Source organism: Trachypithecus francoisi, unplaced genomic scaffold, assembly GCF_009764315.1.
Source record: "Trachypithecus francoisi isolate TF-2019V2 unplaced genomic scaffold, Tfra_2.0 Lachesis_group5, whole genome shotgun sequence".
In the NCBI taxonomy this organism is placed as follows: Eukaryota; Metazoa; Chordata; class Mammalia; order Primates; family Cercopithecidae; genus Trachypithecus; species Trachypithecus francoisi.
In genome coordinates, this window is record NW_022681470.1 from 105,145,181 (window position 1) to 105,167,014 (window position 21,834).

At 45.1% G+C, this 21,834-nt stretch overlaps 1 protein-coding gene across 1 annotated transcript; it reads right to left on the reverse strand.

The window, feature by feature from the left end:
* Positions 1-2,786: 2,786 nt before the first annotated feature.
* On the reverse strand, positions 2,787-17,947 carry CD2 (CD2 molecule). Its single transcript, XM_033195594.1, has 5 exons — positions 17,784-17,947; positions 17,326-17,646; positions 11,395-11,625; positions 7,430-7,552; positions 2,787-3,553 (listed from the first exon to the last, which is right to left on the reverse strand). The coding sequence occupies exons 1-5, from the start codon at positions 17,842-17,844 to the stop codon at positions 3,234-3,236; spliced, it is 1,056 nt and encodes a 351-aa protein (XP_033051485.1). The 5' UTR covers positions 17,845-17,947; the 3' UTR covers positions 2,787-3,233.
* Positions 17,948-21,834: the final 3,887 nt, after the last annotated feature.

Here is a 21,834-nt window from a genome sequence, read left to right on the forward strand (position 1 = left end):
GCTAAGCTGGTCCAGCTGCTATGATTAGACCACGATTTAGGGTGGGCAGATAGGCTATCAGAAACCTCTAAATGTTCTATCTTCATATAACCCTCTAGGATGTTCCAGTGCCTTAAATTATGTGGATATTTTTTCCGACATGGTTGGCCTTCTTATTGGAGATTTCCCTGTGGAGGAATAGTTAACTGGGCTACAACTGTTGATTTTTCTTGCAATACCGCATTATCTATAGACTCCAAGGTTGCCTACAACTTGAATGCCCATTGGAATCAGCTGGAGAGGTTGTTTAAAAATATGTTTATTTGGCCCCCAACCTAACTTACAGAATTGTCAGCATTTTTTTTTTCACAAGCTCTACAAGTGATTCCTATGCAGCTGGCCTGACTACTTCTCAGAATGTCCATGCTCTGGGACAGGTTCAGTGTCACACAGTGTCAGACAGGTGGGTGATAACAGCACAAATCTTAAGCAAGGTTCATGTTTCCCACCTAATGGTGGTGCAGGGCAGAGAATCTATCTTATCTTCCCTGGATAAGGATGACAAGGATGTTGTGTATGTTCACTTCCCTTCCTTTCATCAGGACTGTGCTAACCCATCGAATCAATTGGCTAATGATAGCTTCAATAAAGTGCTGGCAGTGATATTGAGAAATGGTCTGGGCGACAGAGCGAGACTCCGTCTCAAAAAAAAAAGAAAAAGAGAGAAATGGTCATTGTACTAAAAAATCTTCTTTACTATGCATTTCATCAATTCTAAAATGCATCTTGTTTCATGTTGTAACATCTCAGGAATGGGACTGTGACTAAAAATTGACTGTATCTTAGTATTTATTACAATGCAACTGAGAAGTTTTCTTTCTTAGTGGCATGTAAAAGAACGGTGCCACTTAAAATCAATAACATCTTCACATTAGTTAAATACAGTAGTTGAAAAAGAAAGAAAAAGAAATGCAAAAAGTTGAAAACAGTAGTTGAAAAATCAATGAAATATTCAAATTAGTTAAATACAGTAGTTGAAAAAGAAACTACATGTTTGTGTAAACAGAAAGCCAAATGAGCCTTGCTCATGCTGCTCCCTCTACGTGGGTAATTCTGTACCTCTGCTTCACCAGTTCAATTAATCTATTACAACACAACCCAAATGTCTCTCCTCTAGGAAGCCCTCTTTGTCACCCCAGTCCTACCATTCAGTCTGGGTTCAAAGTCCTTCCTCCGGGTTCATGTACTTGCCTCTGACCTGTATTTATCACACTGCACTACATTTGTCCCATGATTGGTCTGCTTCTTGCCTACCAGATGGTGAGCTTCTTGAAAGCAGAGATGCAATTGTACGCCTCTGTTTTCCTAGTGCCTAACACAGAGCCTGACAGGTAGTAGAAGTTCAATAAATGTTTGTTGAATGAATGAACAATGAAGGATTGAATAGGCTGTATGTGTTTTGTACCATATGTAATGCCACAGGACTTCAGAAGAAAGGCAGAGCCCAGGGCTGGATAGCCAGGGAAGATTTTCTTAAGGGAATGGCATATGAGTTACTCTGGCGAGATAGCCAATGAAATCACTCATAGGTGTTATGAAGCACGAGAAAGGGGCAGGGCTGGGACCCTCACCTCTTTTTTCTTTTTTCTTTTTTTTAAGACGGAGTTTCGCTCTTTTGCCCAGGCTAGAGCGAAGTGATGTGATCTCAGCTCACTGCAACCTCCACACCCCCGGGTTCAAGCAATTCTCCTGCCTCAACCTCCCAAGTAGCTGGGATTATAGGTGCGTGCCACAGTGCCCAGCTAATTTTTCTTTTTAGTAGAGAAGGGGTTTCACCACGTTGGCCAGGCTGGTCTCAAATTCCTGACCTCAGGTGATCTACCTGTCTCGGCCTCCCAAGGTGTTAGGATTACAGGCGTGAGCCACCATGCCCGGGCAGAGCCCTCATCCCTCTACTGGGTAGATCTTGTGGCAATTGTTACCTAGCAGGATTTTGTGTTTGAATTTTGGAAGGCGATGAGGTTTCATTCATCATTGTCCTTAGTAATTAACTCTGGGTGCTGAAACAATAGCCTCTCAGATTCAGAGGAAAAAGTAGTTCAATCCTCAGTGAGCTGTCACAGGAAGTCCTGAATATACTTAGTTTTTGTGGTTTAGCCCTCAGAGCTTCCTGCCAGAGTGTAACAAGGTTTAGCAAGTCTAAGAAGCCAAGGAGAAGGCGGGCAGACAGGACCACAGACATGGCACCAACATTTCAAAGCAGGTGCTTTCTCACCACCTATTGTTTTAGAACTCCAACTGAAAATTATTTTTTTCTCCCCACTTCCCCCAAAGTACAGCTAGCATGACTGCTAGCTGGGGATGGGGTCTGACCTTTTAATTACAGTCACTTAAGACACTTAAGATTTGATTCAACTGAGTTGTCTCTTAGCCTATCCTTTTGTATGTCATCTGATGAGTTCATGACACCTCCAGTATCCATAGATTTCCCTGTTTTCAAGGATGACAGTACAGGTCATTATGACCGTGTCTGAACAGTCAAGGAAGTAAGACCCAAAAGGTTAAGTTTTCTGGTGATTCCTGTTAACGTTTGTGCATGGAGTCTTCAATTCATTATGGAAATCTACAAATAGGTTGTTGGACCCAGCTTTGCAGCTGAGACCTGGGGAGAATGTTCTGGTCATTCTGGTGAGAACTAAGGAGGTCTCAGCTGGATTGAGTTGACTGAATTTGATCCTGCTGTCACACCAGCGAGGCAGCCTTCTCTCCTCGATACTGGGGTCCTTCACACAATGAGCAGACTCGGGTCTAGTCAAAGCTTTTATTTCACTTTTACTCACGGGATGGTGAGCAAGTGTCCACCAGGGCACATAAGAAATTCCAGAGTCTCTTAAGCAGATAGGCTGCTTGTAGAGAGACCCAGGCACACCAATCACTTGATTTATCGCATCTACACATGATCTGAGAGGGGAAAAGAGATCTCTAAGATTTCTGTGCTAGGTGCTCTACAATTCTTACAATCACACTTATATTGCTTCTCCTTACTGGTGTGATGGGGCTCTCTGAGGAGACCAAAGACTCCAGATGTTGGCCACATGGCTGAGTTCAAAGATGCAGAGGTGGCTGTGACCCACAGCCTCAGGAGGTGACAATGTTCTGCATGTAGAAAACACCTGATGGAAGTACGGATGTGCATATCAGGAGTGCAGAAATCCACAGTGCTTTTTAATTGGAAAAGACAGTTTCTATCTTTTTTAATTAGAGGAAGGGGACAATGAGTTTTCTGCTGCCCCTTGGGGAGGTTTTGGCTGAACTCGAGGTCTGGGGAGGGGTGGGCCTTTCTGCTGGTGAACTTGTGTGCCCGACGGAGCAGGAGGCCTCTTCTGGGGCTGGTGCTGAACACGGTGTGCAGGAGGCAGGGGGCGATGACTAGGTGCCTGGGAACGATGACCAGGTGGTGGAGGAGGATGTTGGGAAGCTGCTGGATTCTGAGGGGTTGACGCTGGAATTTGGTGGGGCTTCCGGGCCCTTTCTTCAGTAGCTACTCTGTGGGCTCTTATCTCCAGCTCCTCATCTGCAACAACAAAACCTCAATAGAGTTCATCTTGGCCAGGTGAAATTGATGTAAATATTGAGTACCTTTCATGTGCAAGGCACCTTGCACATAAAAGGTACTGCTTTGGGGGATGCAATGAGGAAGAAGAAGTTGCCCCTACTCTCTGAGAACTCTAAAGCTCATAGGAGAGAAAGAAGTGCTCACCATAAGGTAGAGGGAGAGCGTAGGACTAGAGAACTCAAGGAACCAACAGGAAGAAGACACATGAGTGGAGGGCTTTGCGCCTGGTGCTCCTGTGATCAGAGATAGCACTCAGACCTGGATCCCTACCTCTGTACTGACCTAGAGATTGTTCCCTAAGAGCAAGAACCTCATGGTTAGAGCGCATGGGAAGGGGTTATGAGGAGTCATGGAGGATATTAGTAACTACATTCCTTCTGAGGCATTTCAATGTTGGATATGCCTTTCCCCCAGTTCTACTGTCATGCAACCCACCTACTGGTAAGAGGTTGGAATATGCAAGGGACTTTTTGTCCTTAGAAATTTACTAACTCCTCAGAAATTCACGACCTATCCTCTTGGCCGTAGGAGGGAAAGAATTCCTCCTCTCCTCATCCATCAGGATTTTCTTCTTTATGTGACTTCAGTCCATGAAAGCAGGACCACAACTACTCGTAATGTAGTTTTCCTGTACTCTGAAAATCACAGGGCATCTGTGAGGGTGCCCAGCTGCTAGAGGCCTGGAGCACCCTGCTGGCCCCTCTGGACTCCTTCAGGCTGTAAGTTAGGTATTTCAGTACCTGTACCCAAAGCCATCTTTGCAGTAGCTCCAGAGGGAGTTAGGAAGAGAAGATTTTCTCTGGGGTGAAATAATTACCTCTTTTCTTTTCTTTTTTTGGAGACGAAGTTTCACTCTTGTTGCCCAGGCTGGAGTGCAATGGCACAATCTTGGCTCACTACAACCTCCGCCTCCCGGGTTCAAGCAATTCTCCTGCTTCAGCCTCCTGAGTAGCTGGGATTACAGGCATATACCACCATGCCTGGCTAATATTGTATTTTTAGTAGAGACAGGTTTCTCCATGTTGGTCAGGCTGGTCTTGAACTCCCGACCTCAGGTAATCTGCCCGCCTTGGCATCCCAAAGTGCTGGAATTACAGGCATGAGCCACCGCACCCGGCCGAAAAAATTACCTCTTACATCTTTATGGAGATGTGTGGCCGGGGAAGCACAAGCCCTCTCTAAGCATCACCCTGTAACTTCCGGATGTTGATTCAAACCAGATGGCCTCCTCTGACTACAGGAAATGTGAGCATTAGGTGGCTTTGAGTGTAGAGTCAAAGTCAGACAATGTGATTTTGATACCTAAGTGGCTCGTGTGCTCTAAGCACAAAGAGGAAAGGGCCTCCAGAAAGGGCAAAACACATCCTCTATGCCATCTTCCGTGCCCTGCAGTCGTTGCTTAGGTTATGTCCAGTAGACTGTGCAGAGGCCTCTAACCCCTGACCCCAGTTCTGAATTTGGGGCAGTGGGTGGTCCTTTTTCAATGACTCCTATGTGGCAAGCTTGCACCAGCCATTGATTTACTACTCTGTTCACCCACCATTTTTGTTTTTTGTTTGTTTTGTTTTTTTGAGACAGGGTCTTGCTCTGTCGCCCAGACTGGAGTGCAGTGGTTGATCACATCTCACTGTATTCTCAATTTCCTGGGCTGAAATGATTCACCTACCTCAGCCTCCTGACTAGCTGGGACTACAGGTATACGTCACCACACCCGCCTAATTTTTTAATTTATTTTTTAAAGTAGAGACAAGGTCTCACTACATTGCCTAGGCTGGTCCCAAACTCCTGAGCTCAAAGGATCCTCTTGCCTCGGCCTCCCAAAGTGCTGAGATTACAGGTGTGAGCCACCACACCTGGCCCATCCACCATTTTGTTCATTTGTCCTTCCAATGTTTATTCCTCATCTTCTAAGTGTTAAGTGTCATTGTGACTTAGACACAAATTGTCCTCAGGAAGCCTAAAATCAAGAGGCGAACAAGAATTGAAAATTGCAATGTCAATTTCTGTGAAGAGCCCAGGGCCACCAGAAAATGTAGGCAGAGGCACATGAGTTCTGGTAGGAGGAATGGGGTGTGACCACATGGCTGAGACTGCAGGCAGGGTTGCACAGACAAGGCTGGCTACGACTCTGTGCACCCTGCCTGGTTCAAGCAGGACAGTGGGTCTCAGCCTGCCCACCCCAGCAGCTGCAGCTGGCGCCTAAATGTGTGCTCCCAGGAATTCCTCCAGGCTCACTGTCCGTCTCCCTTGTTTGCATCTCCTGGTTGCTCAGCCCAGGGCGTGACTGGGATGAGGCAAGTGAGGCTGACGGGCATGCAGTTTAAAGAGGCACCAACTTTCAGGTTGTGCAAGGGCAGGTCAGCCTCCTTAAATTCTGTGCCTTAAATTCTGGGCTCCTTGCCTCAGCCTAGGCCTGAATCAGCCTACTGGCCACAGGATTTAAGGCAAATAATTGAACCTCACTGAATTTAAGTTTGCTCAACTGTGTTGTTATCTATCTCCTAAGATCACTCTGAAAGCTGGATGCACTAATAGATATAAAACACAGAGACTAATGACTTTTTTTTTTATCAGCATGAACTAACCACCATGCTGGTCTTCTCAGCCTGGTGATGGCAGAGATCACCTTGTCTTGGAGTGACAAGTGAGGTCCACCTTGGAAGAAGACGTGGTCTTTGACCATTAGTCAATGGAGAAGGGGTCTTTGCTAGAGAGGAGCATGGAGAACAGCCAGAGCTGGGCACAGAGGAGGGCAAGCCGGGCATGCCTAAGGGACCTGCCAGTGATTCAGCTGCACTGTGGTGGAAAGCGTGGGACAATGGTGGTGGGAAGAATGGGGCTAAGTTCAGGAAGATGTTTCAGGGCCTGGGCTGGGGGCAATGGCATGATGGGACGTGGGGCTGAGGGACCACAGCCTGACGGGGAGGCAGAGGGAGAACAGAGGAAGAAGTTTGAGGTAAAGAAACCAAATCCAGAGGGCACAGGGCCCAAGGCCACCGCTGCCTGGGGAAATCTGGACCACCTCCCCGGGCAGCACTGGAAACAGCTGGTGTGGCTGTGCCTGCAGGTTCTAGGGAGAGACCAAGTCCTGCTGTGAATGTGAATTGCAGAGAACCCCAGGGCCTGTTCCCTTGGCTGCAAGTCCCGCCAATGGCTGACACCCTCATCTGTGCCCCGACAGTGACCCCGGGTTGGCCATTCTCTGAAGTGTTTTGCTTTGGCTGGCCTGGATGCTCCCTGAGCCAGCTGCCCTTTTCATTGCTGATAGGTTGTCGGACAGGCCTGATTCGAGGAGAAACTCTCAACCCTAACACATCCCTCAAACAGAGAATTAGCAAAGGGGAGCACAGTCACCCTGCTTTAGAACAGCTGTTCTCCTGTGAGTACCTGATGACCTGAATGATTTTCCCTGTGTTTCTAGGAGCTTGGTCCTGAACCCAAGACTAAGTCCACAGTCTTCGGTCACCCATAGACAGGACATTTATTGCTAGAAATGGTGTTTTAGAGCTAACCTTTCTACGTATGTAGAGAAGTGTGGCTCATTCAAAAGATGTTCACATTAGCCTGTCACCAAGTAGGCCTCAGTGGTGGATTCCAATGAGGCCAACTGGATTCACTGTCTCAAAGCTCCCACATTGTCACCACTAAGAATTTGTTTTTCAAAAATCAAGCTAACCACAAAATGAAACAAGCTATACCCGCTGGCTACAACCCTGACATTCCGAAACTACCTATTTCCATTATTTTCTCTGCAGATTCAAGGTGTCATCCCCATGAGCTGTTTCATGGGGATTTTGCTGGGGCCTGTGGTGGGACGAAAGAGGGGGAGCTTACCATTTCTCCGACTCCTCTGTTTTTTCCTTTTGGTGATGTAGAAAACGAGCAGTGCCACAAAGACCATCAAGAGGCTGCCTCCTCCACAAACGCCAATGATGAGATAGATGTCCAGACCTTTCTCTGCAAAAGGAAGAGAAGTGGGATGGCCGGGAGGGGTCCAGGCAGAGAGGCCGTTACTCTGGCCAAGGACGCTGCCTCCTACATCAAGCAGATAAGAGAGCTTGTTAGGACCTTTCACCCCACGGCTCCCAGGCTCACAGAGGGTGGTGAGTGGTGTCAACCCTGGGAGGACCCAAGGTCCTGGGGAAGCTCCATCTGCAGGCTCCTTGGGAAACTGCTCTCAGGGACTAGAAATGCCTGACTGCTCATGCACCGAGGCCTGCCTGCCCACTGCCCCCGTCATGGACAGCATCACAAACTTTTAGATCCGAGGATCTTAGAGATACTCTAAAGGAACCTCTAGTTTCAAACATGAGGCCCCGAGAGGGAGGATGAGTTGCCCGAAGCCACACAATATCTGTTCCTGAGCAGTTCCCTTAAGCAACCCCTTGTCTCGGTGTGTCGGTGTTTCTGCACTGTCAATCCTGCTCTCGTCTCTGGCTACTCTGCCCCCCACACCATGATTCCTTCTCACCCTCTCTACCAGGCAGTTTCCAAACACTCAGAGTAAATATTTCACTTGTCCAGCCCAGCACTCTTGACCTCATGGCCAGCACCCCCTCACAGAGTTTCCCTGGAGCCACGAGAGAAACCCGGCGTACAGTGCGTTAGTAACAGCAGTAGACTTAGTCTTCAGTTTCTGGACCTTCAGTCACTGTAATGCAATGAGGAAAACAGTGACTTCGGTGTTAAGGGAAATGGGTTTGGTCTAGGCTTTTCTAGGCAAGAGCTGTAGTGAACTTTGGAGAGTTACTTCACCCCTCCGAGCCTGTTTCCTTCTTTGTAAAGTGGAGATAATGAAACCTACATCATAAGGTGGCTGTTGGAAGTCAATCAGATAATGGATATGAAAGTGCTTTGTAAACTGTAAAACAACACAAATGTGAGGTCTCACTCTTACTAGTGTTCTTGCACTGGTGCTTCTGGGAGCTGTTTCCCAGAAACAGGGGAAACGGGAGGGCTGTCTGCCCTTTGTGAGTCAATAGCAGTTAGAGAAGCAGCAGTGGGGCTGGGGTCAGGGGACAGGGTCATCTAAAGAACAAACTGGAACTTGGCCCAGCATCACAAAAGAAATGCTTCTCCAGGCAAAAAAGATCCTAGGGAGACACTGTTATACATGAAGCCCAGGATGGGCCCCAAGGAGAGGGTCAGAGGCTCAGAAACCAAGTTTAACAGATTATTAGACTGCAGTGGTTTGTTCATCTTGGCTTTCTTTCCTCGAGTCTCTCTCTGACCCATTCTTTGCCTGCCAGTTACACAACATCTCTAAGCTCTACTGATGAAGAGGCCTCCACCAGAGAAACAGGCATAATCTTAAACCATTGAAATTGGGTCAGTAAAGGATTTAGGGCCCTTTAGGCCCTACCGGCTTGGAGGAGGGGCAGGAGACACCAGAGGCCACTTCCTGCTGAGCTTGAGAACTTTTCAGATTTGACCCGGGGTGCGGCAGGGCAGGCCTGAAATGCTTTGGGGAGCACATGGCAAAGTCATGCAGCCACCAGCTCCATCTTCTCTCCGAGTCGTTGGGAAGTTGCCACAACTTTATGTTGGGCACATGCAGGAATGTAGGCAATGCTTTACTCAGCCTGCCCTCCAGTTTGTCCGGTGTGGCGCCGTGGGACACCTGGTAGTGCTCGCGGTGGGGAACATTACATTATGTTTCAGAAGCAGCGGTGGCACTGTCAATCAAACATATGCCCTCCCAGTTCCTAAATCCAGGCATACTATCTTCCTACAATTTCTCTTGGAGATCACATGCCCATGAGTTTATGTGATAAAGTATTTTTGCGCATCGGAATCTGTTCCTTCCTCCTAGTATTTTGGTTTTAAGTATGTAAACGCTCACCTAATCTGAACCAAATGGTTAGACTCTCATCATTGCTCCTCTCTGCCTTGGCCTTTCAGAATAAAACTTCCAAATCCCTTTTCAGGTCTTCAAGAGCAGCTCCTCCACCCTAATCTCTCCCCAGGTATTCTTCCCATCTCCCTAGTGGTCCTTCTCCCAACCAGCTTCCGCTCTGCACCATAGAATAAGGGACATAAGTGTTCCAGCCTTCAAACCTTGGCTGCTCCCAAGGTCCTCCTTCTCTCCCTCCTTCCATCCCTGATACACACATATTTTTATACTTGTGGGCTCCAGTTAAAATAGGGTTGTCAGATATAATGCAAAACACCCAGTTAAATTTGAATTTCAGATAAAGAATGAATAATTTCTAGCCCAAGTATGTTCCATGCAATCTCTGAAACATACTTATACTGTATTTTTATTTGCTATATCTGACAACTCTAATCAAAGATCTCCCGAGGACACTGCAGTGGCTCATGCCTATAATCCCAGCACTTTGGGAGGCTGAGGTAGGAGGACTGTGTGAGCACAGGAGTTTGAGACCAGCCTGGGCAACACAGTGAGACCTTATTTCTACAAAAAATTTAAAAATTAGCTGGGTTTGGTGGCATCCTCCTGTAGTCTCAGCTACTAGGGAGGCTGAGGTGGGAGGATTGCTTGAGCCTGGAAGGTCGAGGCTGCAGTGAGCTATGATCATACAACCGCACTCCAGCCTTAGCAACAGAGCAAAATCCTGTCTCAAACAAAAAGAAGTTGTGAAGTCAAGGAGAGGCAACTTCACTCACTGTGCCTTAGTGATAGGGGAATGTGGGAGAATGACTGGTGGGAAAACCGGGGGTGAAGTGATGCTGGTCAAATTGGTGATTGGCAGACTCTCAGATGCCTTCAATGACCCCTGCTTCCTGGTATTCTCATCTATGTGCAATCCCCTTTGATTGAATGTGGGCTAGACTTATTAATTTGCTTCTAATGAACAGAACACAGCAGAAGTGATTGGGATATCACTCCTGAGATTAAGTTACAAAAAGACCATGGCTTTTTTCCTGGGCACTTATTCCTGCTCTTTCTTAGAGGACTCTGAGGGAAGCTAGCTGCCATATTGTGAGGCAGCCCAATGGCCAACGTGAATGAACTTGGAAGTGGATCCAAGAGCCTACTCATCTAATAGTCTGTGAACATGGTGCTTATTTTCTTCATGGGCCAGGAAGCTGAAGCATAGAGAGGGGAAGAAACTCTGTCAAGATTATCTGGCTAAATAAAGACCCAAACTAGAAGTCCAGACCTCTACTCCCAAGCGAGAGCTTGGGCACTACAGCAGGCTGCTTCTCAGAAATACTTCTGGAGGTCATGTCAGGCTGGGACACTGGGGACCCATTATGGTTTTGGAGTTTTGAGATTTTCTGGAGCTAGTCCCCAAGCCTTGCCGTCCTGCTGTGTGCCAGGAGTGTTGCCTCGCTGTCCACAGTCCTCTTTGGCCTCAAGGGCTCCATTCCCCCATGTCCCTGTCCCCCAGGGTTTCTGCAACCTTTTCACCTTTATTCCTGATAGGAGGTGCTGACCACTGATGATCTTTAGGGGAGCAGTTGGAATCATGTCACTAACTAGCCAAGGGACCTTGGGCAAGTCAGTTTCCCTCTCTGGAAAATGGGGCTTTGCATGAGATACTCTCTACAGCTCCTCCCTCTTTGGTTTTGCAATTCTTTCTCCTAGAAGAGGATCTTTAAAATTGCTTGTGGTCAAATTGTGCTCAGTGGGAGGACTCCCAGGTTGGGTAACCACAGAACACCACCTCCCCTGAGGCTTCCCTTGAAGGTTTCCAGGAGAAAGAGATATGTTTTCACGCTTCATCCTGAGCCGGGGCTGCCTCCCAGCATGAGCACCTGTGACCTGGAGCAGCGTGCCTCTGCCTCCTGAGGGCCTGGAGAGCTGTGTTTGTGAAGTGACGCTTGCCACGCACCTGGACAGCTGACAGTCTCCACCCTGGATTCCTTGCTGACTTTGTTCTCTGCTGTGCACTTGAATTTCGCACTCAGGCTGGTGGTCCACTTGTGTGTGATGACCCACCGAGAAAGTTTTAGATGTTTCCCATCTTGATACAGGTTTAATTCGGGGTCAGTTCCATTCATTACTTCACAGGTCAGGGTTGTGTTGATACAAGTCCAGGAGATCTTTGGTTTTGAGACCCTCTCTAAAAAGAAAATAAAGATCCTGTTCAATTTAGGCAATTTTCTGATTTTAATAAGCATATCTATTTATACAGTGGGGAATGGAGTCAGATAGGGACAAGGGAACCATGTCAAAGACCTCTAGCACCATTTGAAAATGATTTTATTTACAAAGAGCATTCAGAAAAAAATTATTTCTGATGACATTCATAGATACATTTTGCCACTAAATAATGTATCATATGTAATGTTTATATGCTGTCTTATACCTTAAAATGCTTTCACATGTATGATATCACTTAATCCTAACAGAGAGGCTGATGTTTTTCTTCCCATTTATAGAAAAAATGTTCAAGGCTCTGAAAGGTTCAGTGGGTGGCCTTAGAGCACCATCTAAATAAAACATGGCAGTCAGGGTTTAGGAATATGGCTAAGAGGGTGCCTCAGGAGTCTGAGAAGGGCAATGCCTTAAGAGCAGCCAGGAACCCCATCCTGGAGGAATCGCCACATTGACATGTGAACGGAGATCTCGGATACCTCTGCCCCAACCAAGTTCCTGGAGCAGAGGGCCAGGTGGGTACATGTGAGCATGTGGGTGTCCAAGGAGCTCAAGGCTCTGGGGAAAAAGAGCACCTGCCTGGGAACCAGAGACTTGGTTCTGCCTTCTCCCAGCCCAGAGCTGCTCAGCTGCTCACAGGGTCTACACTAGCCCTCCTCAGAGCATCGGAAAAGGATCAGAAAAACATGCCCCACCTGTCACAAAAGGAGCAACATGTGGCAAAGCCCTGGGCAGATCATTAGGCACTGATATTATTAGTGGTAGTTCATGCATTCAATAATCACAAACTTCTTGCCTCTCCCACAGAGAGACTGCATCATAAAAGGAAAATGCCTAGGCTTGACATTAGATGGCTCAGGTCTACATCCTAGCCCCATCAGTTCCTAGCTGTGTGACCTTCTCTTTTTCCTCCTCCTCTGGTTTTTTTTCTCATTCTTTGCTTTGTTTCCCCCAGACTTGCCACTTTTCCCTCTCAGTTTCTCTCCATTCATAATATAGACGCACTAGCTTATTTTTCAATGATTCCCTCCCACTCTGACTTCCAGACACCAATATCTTCCCCATGGAACATCACAGTCAAACTTCGTTTATGTCCCAATATATATAGGCACGCAGAAATTAAATTAAAAGTTTTCTTCTCATCCCAAGATGATCAGTTCTACGATGCCATTGGCGTTACTGAGAAGGAAGAAAATGGAAAGTATCAACACTCAGCAACGAGTAAGTACATAGCCTAGGGGTTTGGTCATGAAGTTTGCCTGTCTCTTCAGAATGGAATTTTTTTTTTTCTGCTTACAACAGTAACACAGTAACATGATTGTGATGATGGTTGCAAAACTCTGAATATACTAAAGGCCATTTTAGTATATGGACAAATTGAATGCTAGGTGAATTATCTCAATGAAGCTGTTTGAAAAAAAAAAAAGGTCATCATCCTTGCCAAAAAGACCTCTGAGTTTGAATCCTGACTTTGCTTCTGTCAAGCAATGAGACCTTGGACAAGCTGCTTCTGACTAGGTCTCTGTTTTCTTATATATAACAAGGAGATAATAACAGCTATGTCTCAGTATTGTTGGGAGCTTTAAGTAAGATCATGTAAGCAAGCACCTGATCCCTAGCTGGTAGCCATTATTTCCACCGCAATGCTAAATGCGACCCAAATGTGAAAACACCAGCATGGTCTCCCGCGTAGGGCTCACACTCAAAACAGGACACTCAAATTTTGTGCTGTTTGGAATCCTGAGATCTGTGGTTTCCAGAGCCCATAATCAGAGACCCTTTTGAGCACCATGCTCAACCCCACTACATTTCTACAAGGTGCTCCCACTCAAGGTTGCAGGACTAGGGTGTGGAAAGTTGTCACTGCAGGGGAGCTGACAGTGTCTGGGATTGCTGGCCTGGGCAATCTGACACTATCTGGGATTGCTGGTAGGCCCAGGTGCTGAAGATGGGGCTGGAGACAGGGGAAGAAGGAGGGGGCCCTGCTTCTGGCGACATTTTCTGTATGAAGCACAGAAATGCTTATTTGCTCACTGAATGGCTGGCCTGTGCTCATGCTGGGGTTCCTGTCTGCCTCCCCAAGCCAAGTGCAGCTTCCTCTTTTCCCCTCTTATCACTCCCTGCCCAGCATCCGTGGGCTTTCAACTTCAGTCATTGTACAAGTTGATAAAATATTTTTAAAAGTTTAAAGCAGATTAAAAATTACCCACAATGCCACCACTCAAAGTCAATAATGAATAATATTTTTATGTATATCTTTATCAGATATTTTCTATTTATATGTACATATATAAATAATGTAATATTTCAGCTGGGTGAGGTGGCTCATGCCTGTAATCCAGCACTTTGGGAGGCTGAGGTGGGCGGATCACTTGAAGCCAGGAGTTCAAGAGTACCCTAGCCAACATGGTGAAATCCATCTCTACTAAAAATACGAAGATTAGCCAGGTGTGTGGGTACGCGCCTGTAATCCGAACTACTCAGGAGGCTGAGGCATGAGAATTGCTTGAACCCAGGAGGCAGAGGCTGCAGTGAACCAAGATTGAGCCACTACACTCCAGGCTGGACTACAGAGTGAGACCCTGTCTCTCTTTCTCTCTCTCTCTCTCTCTGTCTGTGTGTGTATATGTATATATATGTAATATTTTTAAAATTAAAACTAGTTTGTGATCCTATAGTCTGCCTTTTCCCCTTTATTGTGAAATTATATTATGACATTCTTTTTTTAATGAACATCAATAAATGCATATCTCCATCTTTTTAAAGGATGCATTCTTAATTTAATTGATTAATAAGTTTCTGACTGCTGACTGTTCTAGCATTTCGCTAACATGAACAACGCAGTGATGGGAGTTGTGGAGTGGTACCTCTGTATACATTCACTAAGATAGCATCTTAGAACTGATCCAACCTAAGGCCTCCCATGGTTGAGAACCCCTTAATTCTGAGTTGCTGGGATTAACCCCTTCCCTACCAGCATCTGCTTCTAAGGAGCCCTCCACTGCCTCTTCAGCCTGCAGCAGCAACTCCCTCATGAAGGAAATGCAGGCACAACTACTGGAGTTTGAGAAGTTTGGAGGCCGGGTGCAGTGGCTCACACCTGTAATCCCAGCACTTTGGGAGGCTGATGCAGGCAGATCCTCTGAGGTCAGGAGTTTGAGACCAGCCTGACCAACATGGCAAAATCCCATCCCTAACACAGTGAAACCCCGTTTCTACTAAAAATGCAAAAAATTAGCCAGGCATGGCAGCGGGCGCCTGTAGTCCCAGCTACTTGGGAGGCTGAGGCAGGAGAATGGCATGAACCCGAGAGGTGGAGCTTGCAGTGAGCCGAGATCACGCCACTGCACTCCAGCCTGGGTGACTGAGCGAGACTCTGTCCCCCCCACAAAAAAAAAAAAAAAAAACACACACACACAAAAATTAGCTGGACGTGGTGGTACATGCCTGTAATCCCAGCGACTTGGGAGGATGAGGCAGGAGAATCATTTGAACCTGGGAGGCAGAGGCTGCAGTAAGCATAGATCATGCCAGTGCACTGCAGCCTGGGCAACAGAACAAGACTCCATCTCACACACACACACAAAAAAAAACAAAGAGAAGCTTGGAGAAACAAACAGATGTGGGAGGGCATTAGCACTGAGCAAACAGGTATTATGCCCCAGGCACTGCAAGGCACTTGTACACACATTGTCTCATTGAATATCCCTTGAAGTTGTCCTTCAAAAATCAGACTCAGAGCAGATAGGGAATTTGCCCAAGGCCGTGGTGACCTTAAGTCTGGTAATAGTGCCCAACTACAAGTTGAATCAAGATGTTATATGACATTGGCGTGCACACACACAAAGCAAGTCGCTGTCTTTAGGCTAAAGGGTGAAGGGTTTCTTTTGGGGGCAATGAAAATGTTGATTGTGGTGATGGTTACAAAACTCTGAATATACTAAAGGCCATTTTAGTATATGGACAAATTGAATGCTAGGTGAATTATCTCAATGAAGCTGCTTGGAAAAAAAAAAGAAAAGGTCATCATCCTTGCCAAAAAGACCTCTGAGTTTGAATCCTGACTTTGCTTCTGTCAAGCAATGAGACCTTGGACAAGCTGCCTCTGACTAGGTCTCTGTTTTCTTATATATAACAAAGAGATAATAACAGCTATGTCTCAGTATTGTTGGGAGCTTTAAATAAGATCATGTAAGCAAGCACCTGACCCCTAGCTGGTAGCCATTATTTCCACCGCAATGCTAAACGCAACCCAAATGTGAAAACACCAGCATGGTCCCTCATGTAGGGCTCACACTCAAAACAGGACACTCGAGTTTTGTGCTGTTTGGAGTCCTGAGATCTGTGGTTTCCAGAGCCCATAATCAGAGACCCTTTTGAGCACCATGCTCAACCCCACTACATTTCTACAAGGTGCTCCCACTCAAGGTTGTAGGACTACAGTGCGGAAAGTTGTCACTGCAGGGGAGCTGACAGTGTCTGGGATTGCTGGACTGGGCAATCTGACACTATCTGGGATTGCTGGTAGGCCCAGGTGCTGAAGAGGGGGCTGGAGACAGAAGGTCCAGGTGCTGAAGACGGGGCTGGAGACAGAAAGGAAGAAGGAGGGGACCCTGTTTCCGGTGACATTTTCTGTGTGAAGCACAGAAATGCTTATTTGCTCACTGAATGGTTGGCCTGTGCTCATTCTGGGGTTCCTGTCTGCCTCCCCAAGTCAAGCGCAGCTTCTTCTTTTTCCTTCTTATCACTACCTCCCCAGCATCCCCTGGGCTTTCAACTTCAATGGCATTTCAATTCCACTTTCTCTTCCTTCTGTCCCTTGCCCAAGCCACCTTTCTCTATGCCTGACCCTTATTATCCTCATTCTTCCCACTTTACAGGCACCCTTTGGTCTAGGCCAGTGGTGACTGACTTTGGCTGCTCATTATAATCTCCCAGGGAGCTTTATAACCTAATGATACCCAGGCCGCATGCAAAAACATCTGATTTAATTGGTCCTCACTTCCCTTGGATCACAGCAGCAGCTTTCTGACTAGTCTCCCTAACCCCATCCTCAATATCCACTCCTGCCCTCCCAGTATGGCAGAGATAAATAAAGCCACACCTTGTGCATCTTCTACACATATTAGCAAAAATCACCTATCACCTTGGATCACTCTGACAAGCAGATCCAAAACGAGGGCTGTTCATCCTTAAATATGTTGTTTCCAGGCCTTTTCTGCCATATAACTCCTCCTTCAGGGCAGCCTGTGAAATGGGCTCTGTCGATGAAAGGCCCGCTGCTCTCCAGTCAGCCTCTTCCCGCCCCACTCCTAGCTCGCCCATTCATCAGCAACCTGGAACAGTTGCCTTTTCCCCCTCCCCACCTGTGTCCCTCTCCTGATTAATGCCACCTTGATCCAGGTTCTTCACCCAGCCCCACATTCCTATAACCACCTGAAGAGAGAGTTGTAGGCAGGTAGACTTCAGATGTGTCTATCAGATGTGTGGATCCCATTCCAGCACTGGACCACAGTCTTCACTGGGGCAGGAGACATGCATCTAATTTCCTGTACAGCCCCCCAAGAGGCAGAGGTCAGCGCTGGGGAATATTATAAATGCTATTTTCCAACTTGCCAAATAGTACCCACACTGAAATAAAGCAATTAAGGGAATGAACACTTACCTTGAATCTTCAAATCAAATGTTTTTTCCAACACATTTTTTCCTTTTGTATCGTATATTGATACCTTGTAGCTATCCTGATCATGGATCTTCAGATGCTTAATTTTCAGAGTTCCGTTTTTAAATAGTTTATATGCATCTTTATCCTCGAAAGTCTCCTTCTCTTTTCTGAACTGTGCAATCTTTTTCTTGTCTGAAGTTTTTTCCCATTTTATATCATCAATATCATCACTCATTTGGAAACTAGGAATGTCCAAGTCGATGTCCTGACCCAGGGCTCCCCAGGTTTCCAAAGCATTCCTAATCTCTTTGGAGACTGCACCTAGAAAAAGCAAAAGAGTTACTGAGAGTCACTTCCAGGGAAAGCTGGGTTGGGACTTCTTTGGCTCTTATGTTACTTCAGGGTCTCCGAAGAAGAAGCTTCTAACCGTGACAGTGGCGACCCATCCACCAGCTTACCTTTGGAAGAAACGTTGAAAATTAGAAGGAAGCTGGTTACAATTTTACATGGAAGGCTCATCTTAGGAGTTAGTTTCCTCTTTTGATTCTGAGCTCTTCATGCAAAAGGAACTGAAGTGAGGCTGGTGGAGTCCACACCCCGAGAACTTAACCACGTGCCTCTCTTTACATCTTTTACAGTAACATAAAACATAGCACACATACACAGAGAGCGAGAGCGTGCACAAGCCAGCCCTTCTGATATGCTCCTTTGCCAAAGCAGATGTGTTAATGAGTGTGTGTTTTCTTACCGCATTTTAATCCTCACACAAAAAATTGGGACGGATGGATTTTCTCATCTCAGTGAAAGAGAAAAGGAACATAGAGGCTAAGTAGATGACTAAGGATCAGTCTTGTGTAAACGAGAAGCCAAATTCAACCACCCAGCCTTTTATCCACTTAGGTATACTGTCCCTAACAAGACCACAGAGAAATATAGGTAAATGTTCACAAGCCAATAGCAGAATGCAAATATTTATCCTATATGATTATAAATATTGAAAAAGGTATGCCCATAAAATGATTAGGAAATTGATTTTTTTGTTTCTCCAAAGATATTTTTCATGTTCTAAAATCGTTTTTGTGATGAAAACAAAGAAATTGAGTATCAGCTGTAAATGCTTGCAATCCCCAAATCCTATGTTTGGTGTATATGTTACAACTCTAGTGAAATTCACAGTTAGGTAAATAAAAACTTGTTCCAAAACAAAGAAGCATAGAGACTATGAAATACAATTAAACCACCAAAACAAACAAGTCAAAAGCATTTAAAGTGATTAGCATTATAGGTGGTTAAGAAAAAGGAGAGATTAGGAGAAAAAAGAAATGAAAGGGAACAGGGGCCGGGCGCGGTGGCTCAAGCCTGTAATCCCAGCACTTTGGGAGGCCGAGACGGGCGGATCACGAGGTCAGGAGATCGAGACCATCCTGGCTAACACGGTGAAACCCCGTCTCTACTAAAAATACAAAAACTAGCCGGGCGAGGTGGCGGCGCCTGTAGTCCCAGCTACTCGGGAGGCTGAGGCAGGAGAATGGCATAAACCCGGGAGGTGGAGCTTGCAGTGAGCTGAGATCCGGCCACTGCACTCCAGTCCGGGCAACAGAGCGAGACTCCGCCTCAAAAAAAAAAAAAAAAAAAAAAAGGGAACAGGGAGAGAAAAAGAGAACAGAAATTTGTGACACAAGGAAAGAGACAGTGATGCAGAGATGCGTGTGCCCTGAAAAGATGCCTAAAAAGAGGAATAACCATGACAGACTTCCAAAGCACATTTTCAGCGTTACAATTCTTTAGGTCACAGTGAGTAAAAACTGTAAAAGTGGTGCTCGTTTTCTTTTTCAACTCTAAGTACAAATATGGATATTTTCTGTCAGAAAGTTGCCGAGGAAATGAAATTAAGTCAAAGCAGTTATTTGCCATTACTGGGTAAAAGGAAGCCCCAAATATTTACCTCATGGTTGTATGAGCATCTTCCACAATAATGCACAACAATTGAATTAAAATTTTAAATGCAAAACTACTACAATAATGCTAAAAGAAGGCCGGGCGTGGCGGCTCACAGCTATAATCCCAGCACTCTGGGAGGCCGAGGCGGACCTCCTCACCTTAGGTCAGGAGTTCAAGACCAACGTGGCCAACGTGGTGAAACCCCATCTCTACTAAAACTACAAAAATTAGCCAGGCATGGTGACATGTGCCTGTAATTCCAGCTACTCAGGAGGCTGAGGCAGGCAAATTGCTTGAACCTGGGAAGCAGAGGTTGCAGTGAGCCAGGGTGGTGCCACTGCACTCCAGCCTGGGCGGCAGAGTGAGACTCTGTCTCAAAAAAATAAAATAAAATAAAATAATTAATTAATTAAAATGCTAAAAGGACAATATAGAAAGATATTCTTATAGCTTGAGGATGGAAGGCCTATCTACATATAACACATAATCCAAAGTAAGAAAGAAAGGATGAACACAACTGATGATATAAAGAAGTAAGATTTATGTGCAGATGAAGAAATAAGGAACAGAATGAAAAGCCATGACAAAATACTTGCGATATGTATAAAATTATTAATATTCAAAATATAGAAATAATTCTTATCAATCAATACAAAATAGTTTTGAAAATGGGCAAAGGATATAAATGATCAGCTTGCAGAAGAAGCACTTCACAGAAGAATTATCAAACCCACAAGAGGAGTCTAATGTCACCAAAATTATATGTATATATCTTAGCTATAAAATACCATTTTTCACCATCAGATTGGCAAAATCAGGAAAAATGAGAATTTACATTATTACCATGAACATGTGGAGAAATGAACCTTCATACAACATCAGAGGGAATATAAATCAATACCTTCTAGGGAAAGGAATTTATCATTTCCACCAAACTTTAAAATTTGTCTTTTTTTCACCGAGTGATTTTAACTTCAGAAATCTATCCCACGCAAATGAAAGCACAGATGTTTTAAAATGCTGTTCAAGGACGTTTGTTGTATCATTTTTGTAATAAAAAATTGCAAACCACTAAAATTACAGTATATTCGTATTATGAAATACTGTATAACCATCAAAATAGTATAACATAGGCCTAAAAGTAAGACATGGAAAGATGCTTTTGGAAAATCACATGAAAAGAGTAAATTGCAAAACAATATCTATAGGATTAGTCCTTTTTATATATGATACTGTGTTTAAACTATGCTACGGGTATACCAGCATACCGTACCATATTCTGTTGTTATTAAGGTATGTACGGGAAAAAAGCCTGAAAGGGCTGATGGTGAATTTTTTTACAGTGTTTGTCTTTCAGGTATTAGACTGCGAGAGAACGGAAATGAAATCTTCACTTCTTACCTTTGTAAACCAAAAAATACTTGAGACAGGTCTCAATCGATTTAGAAGTTTATTTCATCAACATTAAGGACAAAAAGGAACACAGAACCACGGGAACAATCTGTGGTTTGTGCCTTTTTCTCAAGATGATTTTGAAGGCTTCAGTATTTAAAGGGGAAAAGCTGGTCAGAGGGGAAGGAGGGAGGATACAGTCACATTACTGAATCCATATGTTGCAAGAGAAAAGAAGCAGGTAGGGGAATGGTCAATTGTGTATTCTTCTCATGCTCAGTAAATTGGCACTTTCATAAGATAAGGTGAACATAGAGTAGCTACCCCTGGAGACAGCAGCTTTTTATCTGTAGTTGTCTGCTTAGGAACTCAAGGAAAGGCAGTTTCTTGCATGACTCAACTTTCAGTTTATTTTTTCCTTTTGGCATAATGAATTGGGGTCCTGGCATTTTATTTTTCTTTCCATTTTATTAATTTCTGTGAAGTTTAAAATTTTGGAAATAAACACTTTTTTGTAATAAAAAAATGTCTTTTTAAGAAAGGATGCTTAGGGCACACATATTTTTTCAAAAGTATCTGCCAACCCAGAGAAGCAGCACAGAGCTTCCCTGCTTGTGAGTGGCTAACCCACCAGCCACTGTCCAACTCCAGTCTGTCAAGGCCTGGTGGAGAGAAGGTGGTGCCGGCCATCCTCTCCCCCGTCTCAGCTTTTGAGTGCGCTTGCCCTCTCTTCCTCTCACTTTCCTCATGGAGCATGTGAAGAGCAGCTTTCTGCTCCTCTATTTGAAACATTGATTTTACTCCTCTAAAACTAATTCAATTCTGAGTGATGAGCATGGCTTCAAGGGCAGAAACCATGAAAAAGAAAGAGATCGGTAGATCTGACTCTGTAAAATGTGAAAACTTTGTATTTTTCCATAAAAAAATTAAAAGAATGCACTAAAAGGAGCAAATTACTTGCAAGATACATGACAAAGGCATAACAATTTTTTTTTTTTAATTTTAGAGACAGGGTTTCGCTCTGTTTCAGGAAGGAGTGCAGTGGCATGATCACAATATACTGCAGCCTTGACCTCCTGAGCTCAGGTGATCCTCCTGCCTCAGCCTCCTGAGTAGCTGGGAATACAGACATGTGGCACCATGCCTGGCTATTTTTTTTTTTAATTTTTTGTAGAG